Consider the following 5389-nt stretch of genomic DNA (forward strand, 5'->3'; position numbering starts at 1 on the left):
CAGTTTCTATATTCATTTTTTAATGAAACCTCATTCGTTTTATGAATACAGAAACTGGCCATATGTTTCTATATTATGTTGTTAGTTTTATCACGAGAGTTTGATATCTTAAGAAATTATTGTAAATGTAATGTGTAATTATGTTTTAAAGTATTACATGTAATTATTATTATTAAAAGAAGGAAAATTAACGAAGGTTTTTTATTACTATAGATTAAATACTTTTAAAATCGAAATAACAGAATTAAAACTATTAAAAAAGAATTTTTATAGGCTACGCTATAATGTACTACGAAGTTAATGGAAATGCCCACGGGGTTATTTTGACTACCAATAAAAAATGCAAGGAGTGACAACTAATAAGCAATTTTTTATAGAACAGGGGCAAACGGGCAGGAGGTTCATCCGATGATAAGTGATACAGCCACGGGCACTCAATATCAGACGGCTCGCGGGTGCGTTGCCGGCCTTTTTTAAAATAAATTTGATATGTTTCCTCAGACTTCATATTATACCAACCGCTTTTGTTCTCGCTACTGCCGGGGCGCGAATAGCTGGCCAATCACCACTCTCCGTGAAACGTTTGTTTACTGACATCAGTTGCTCAAAGTTTGCTTTCGCAAGCTTATGTTTATTCTGCACCTTTTGTACCAGTTCCTCGTCGTACACATCTTCAGGCCTCTCCAGTCTCAGATGAGCTTTCATCTCTTGGACGGTGACCAGGAAACAGTTCCACGGCGACCAGTCTTCATCAACGTGCCACCTGCATAATCTGAGCTCGGATAAATCCCCGCATTCACTTATGGCCGAATGCGAGTGCCACAGCTTCTCAACGATGAAGAATACGTCCTTTTCTTGTAAAACAAATGCAAATGAACCCCAACATTTTCGCTTTCTCTCGTCGCGTTGCACAGCTCTTAGTATAAACTTATATGGCGTCATATCAACCCAACTGCGTTCATTTACATCCTTCCATGAGCACGACGTGCACACTAAGAAACCGCTTATTTTCGCATTCAACGGAAAATCTTTGTAGAGCTTAACTTGATGGCACATTTCGCAAAAGTGTAGCCTGTCGTTTTGCATTTCTCTATACTCTCTAATATCCTTGCATTTCGTTACGCCCGAGTTTAATTCCGATGTCTTTATCAGTTGAAGAAGACTGGCTGTAATTCTACGCCGTAAATATTCTAATTGATGTTGGTCACATCTTCGGACGAGAAGGTCACACTCCCGATCAAGGAGGCTTATAATTTCTTCCGCTAAAGGGTGGCGGAACTCTTGTAGGGCAAACTTCATATCGACTAGTATTTCTATTCTCTCATTTGTCTCCATGTCATCGCGGAGAAATGAGTTGTACAGCTCCTTAAGTTTCCTAGCCTTTTGGGTTTCAACAGTATCCATTGTTATTAGCTTCCCATCCCGTCCATACCACGCGAATGGTTTCGATATTTCTTCTAGGAACTGTTTCTCTTTTATTTTTCGGCTGTCCTCCTTCACTTGAATTCGGTAGGCTTCGATACATCGCAGCAGTTCAACTTCCTTATCGAGAAGTAATGTAAATTCGGCAATTTTCGGTCCTTTTGAGTGTAACTGCGATATTCTAGCAATTTCTGCGTGTTTCCAGCGATCGACCTGTAAAAGTACGTGTACAAAAATCTGTAATATATATGTGTGTTTTAATACATAATAAATGTTCCAAGCAGAAAGCATTTAAACCGTTTCGGTTATGGAATTTTATAATTTCCTGTTTTTTATGAAAAGATATAGTAATGTAAGTAAATTAAGTCTATTACGGAAACTAAAGTGAAATAGCTGACGAGACTTAATAAAATAGGTTATTTATGCACCATTGAATAAAGTTGATCGAAATCTTCTCGTGTCTTTGGAAACGTTTTGGTGATAAGATCTCCGCGTAAACGACGTTCCATAGCTTCACGTTCCAATCGTTCTTCCTCTTTCATCCTTGCTATTCTCTCCCTGAAAGTTATTACAATAATTTACTCATTTAGGGCATTGCTTCTTTTTATACGAAGAACGATCATAATAATAACATAATAGTAAAACCAGCCAGATACCTTTTTATACGAAGAACGATCATAATAATAACATAATAGTAAAACCAGCCAGATACAACTATGTATACCTAACGGTTATGTATTTTTAATAATTTATTGTTAAGGCGATTATTTCATTATTTAATTAACTCGTATAAAACACTCGTGGTAACCGATAAATATGCTATAAACCAAAGTCGAAATGACTCATTTTTGCGTTTATAGCTGGTTATAAAGAAATTACTTTTGATTCTTACATGCATTCTTTTAGCCATCTGTGAACTTTCTGTCTGAACTGATGGTGCCTGAAGGCTCGTTGAATGATAGTGGCGTAGTGGACGTGATTCAGTCTCGCGATCATTTCGTCATACGTTTCATATTGGCCTGGCACCACAATCCTGTCGGTTACGTTGGGTATGTAAGCGTGAACTGTGTTCATTTGAGTGGCTCGGCTGTACGCTGTGTCCTGGAATTCAATTTTTTTTTTATTATAGAACAGGGGGCAAACGGGCAGGAGGCTCACCTGATGTTAAGTGATACCGCCGCCCATTTTTATTTATTTAGAACAGATATAATTATGATAAATAATTTTGATAAATGGCAAATAAACAAATCTAGACGATTTTATTGTATTTATAAATTCATACCAACGTTGTAGTATCTAATCGAGCTATAGGACTTTAAAAGCTCACCCTTGTATTCCTTGATCGACGTGCGACGTACTATTTAAACAAGCCGAAAGGCTTATGTAATTACGTTTTTTATTACATACAAAAAATACGTCATACACAAAACAGAAAAGTATTTACATATTTGATTTTAGTACACTGGATCAATGTCATCTGTGTCAATGGAGAACTAAATTATACTGTGTGTGAACCTTCATTCAGGTACAATTGGATTGCGTATTGACAAATTGCTTAGTAATAACTTAAAAAAAAGACGCAAAAATATGACTTAGGACCTGTTTAGACAGATCATTTAATACTAACAATACACACAACATACACAGAAACACAAAAAAATATCAATAATAAAAAATAAAAAGAATGAGATAATGTGTTTTTTTCTTTTAAAGAACAGGGTACGTTTAAAGTAATTATTTAAGCAAGTTTTAAGGTATGCGTGTGTGCTATGGTTGTATTGGTCCTGGCTCAGCATTATGCTGAGGAGCAGACTGTTTCACGGCGCTGGTAATTCTGCCAGAGACCACAGAATACACCATCACATGTCCCACAGAAATATGATAGAAGTTTCTATCATATTATTCTACATACATTCATGATACACACTTCCACGGCATGAAACGAGGAGGAGAAATTAATATGTTTCGAAGGCGTATTTATGATTACTAGACGGGTACGTATCTAGTCAAAACGATTCGTTAATACTCACGTATACTTTTTCGAGCATTTCAGCTGTTTGTGTATCGCGACACGTTTTATTATCCGACAGAAGCTTTTCTGGTTTTTGTGGTGTTTGCGTGAACGCGTGGTGATACGTTGCACCTTAAATTTATTTAAATTAAATTTATTAATTCATAACATTTATCAAGTATTTCTTAAACTCTATACATACCTGTATGAACATTTCTATAACCGCCTAGAAATGGCTTTTGTATGGGTTCAGAAAATATTTCAACATTTATATGCTTCAGGGTGCTACCGAACGGCACCATTACTGTGAGCACGTCATTCATTGGCAATTCCTTATACAGCTTATCCAAATTTAGATGTACCTTATTTTTGGTTAACAGTTCCACCTCCACGATTCCGTATTTATCATAATCCAAGTCCAGAAGAGCCATGCGATCTTTCAGCGGGTGTTCACCTCTCAGCAAAACTAAATTATCGGGCTCAACTTGAAAGATACCGCCTAGATTCTTCTTAATTTCGTGAATCTTAACTATAGAATGGTATGAGCGAGTAAAAATTCCGTTCTGATTTCGTACTCGGAATTTGATTGCTATAAATGCCATGGTTTTCTTCTTTGGAATGACAGATTGTAGGAGATCATGAACGTAGGAGTCTTTCGGAACTGTGGATAAGGAGAAATCTTCTGAATCCTTTGTGAATACATCGACTGTTAGGTTCCCTTGGGTATCAGTTTTCAGCTCTGAGAGAACACTGGTTTCCTTCAACACGTTTCTATTTTTTGTAAGTAAAAGATTATTGTTTGACACAGATAGTAATTTGGCTAACTTGCGTTTGACATATTTAATTGGTGTATTGGATGGGAAGACTTTGTTGAACACTTCGTTAGGATGTAATGGGGACTTGAATGTGACTAGAATATGACTGATTGGGCATTTGTACTGCTCCGTTTCTCGTGCACAGGGAGCAGTGAGGATTCGAGATTTCGCTTCATCATCTTGTATTAAACTAAACTTTTTATACGGTGGCGCAGTAAGAATCTTCTCACGCCCTAGTTCGCATTGACAAGCGACCACTCCTTTAATACAATCTGGGTTAGGCGCGATCCCTTCAGTTTCTTTCATATTTATGTCTGTCACACGCAACATAGTTATGTAAATTCACAACACTATTAAAAGCAGATTAAAACAATCGTCTAATATAAAATATATGTTTGTCTAAAACTACTTGACATCATTTTTAGGTTGATTTGTTTATCAAAGTAACAGTTGCTAAGTGAATAAACAAAGGGTACCTATGTACGTACCGTTATTTATCCCTGGTTGGCTAACCTTATAATTTCGCGTAAATAATATAAAAACTCTTTGTTTTTTACCACTATAGCAATTAAAATAGAGTTATTTTTTTTGATAGGCATGTAGATGATTTGTATAAATTCGAAAACACAATTGATTTGTCAAAAATCGAACTCAGAATTTCGCGTACTGTACCAACGCATATAAAATATTTTTTATCTATATAGATATATATCTAACGCTAAAAAATAGGATCAACTTTAACTAATCATTTAAGGCAAAGGGGTAGGTAGGAGACCTGAACGTACACCCACATCTTGGTACGATAATCTTCTGCAATGCTTTCAAAGTGCCAGCTTTCGAAAGGAGATGGTACTATAAAATGTATTAATTCTTCGACTTACTCGTAATTGTTTTATTGTAAGCAATAATGTTTCAAAGCATGCCAAACAATATAACAAGAACGGGCATAAATCAAAATGACTCTCAAAAACGTAACCTTTACATTAGATTACGTTTTTGGTGACTTTTCACCTCTAATTTTCGTCTAATTTCGTTTTTATTCAATCATGGGTAATCATGGGAATCACATTAGTATGGCCTAGAATTTACTAAATATTGTAAATTATACGAGTTATTTCAACAAAAACTTAATTTTTGTTCT

General features: G+C 35.8%; 1 protein-coding gene across 1 annotated transcript; it reads right to left on the bottom strand.

The window, feature by feature from the left end:
* Window positions 1–285: 285 nt before the first annotated feature.
* On the bottom strand, window positions 286–4746 carry LOC110992170 (IQ and ubiquitin-like domain-containing protein). The gene is made up of 5 exons (XM_022257879.2): window positions 3636–4746; window positions 3453–3565; window positions 2315–2523; window positions 1851–1980; window positions 286–1635 (listed from the first exon to the last, which is right to left on the bottom strand). The coding sequence occupies exons 1-5, from the start codon at window positions 4576–4578 to the stop codon at window positions 505–507; spliced, it is 2526 nt and encodes an 841-aa protein (XP_022113571.2). The 5' UTR covers window positions 4579–4746; the 3' UTR covers window positions 286–504.
* Window positions 4747–5389: the final 643 nt, after the last annotated feature.

The sequence above is a fragment of the Pieris rapae genome, chromosome 8 (assembly GCF_905147795.1).
Source record: "Pieris rapae chromosome 8, ilPieRapa1.1, whole genome shotgun sequence".
Lineage (NCBI taxonomy): Eukaryota > Metazoa > Arthropoda > Insecta > Lepidoptera > Pieridae > Pieris > Pieris rapae.

Excerpts from the sequence above, each read along its gene's own strand:
- LOC110992170 (XM_022257879.2), bottom strand. The coding sequence starts at position 4,578 with ATGTTGCGTGTGACAGACATAAATATGAAAGAAACTGAAGGGATCGCG. Across the intron at positions 1,981-2,314 it reads AGATGGCTAAAAGAATGCAT|GGAGAGAATAGCAAGGATGA; the intron begins GTAAGAATCAAA and ends AATAACTTTCAG. Across the intron at positions 1,636-1,850 it reads TCGATCAACTTTATTCAATG|GTCGATCGCTGGAAACACGC; the intron begins GTGCATAAATAA and ends GTACTTTTACAG.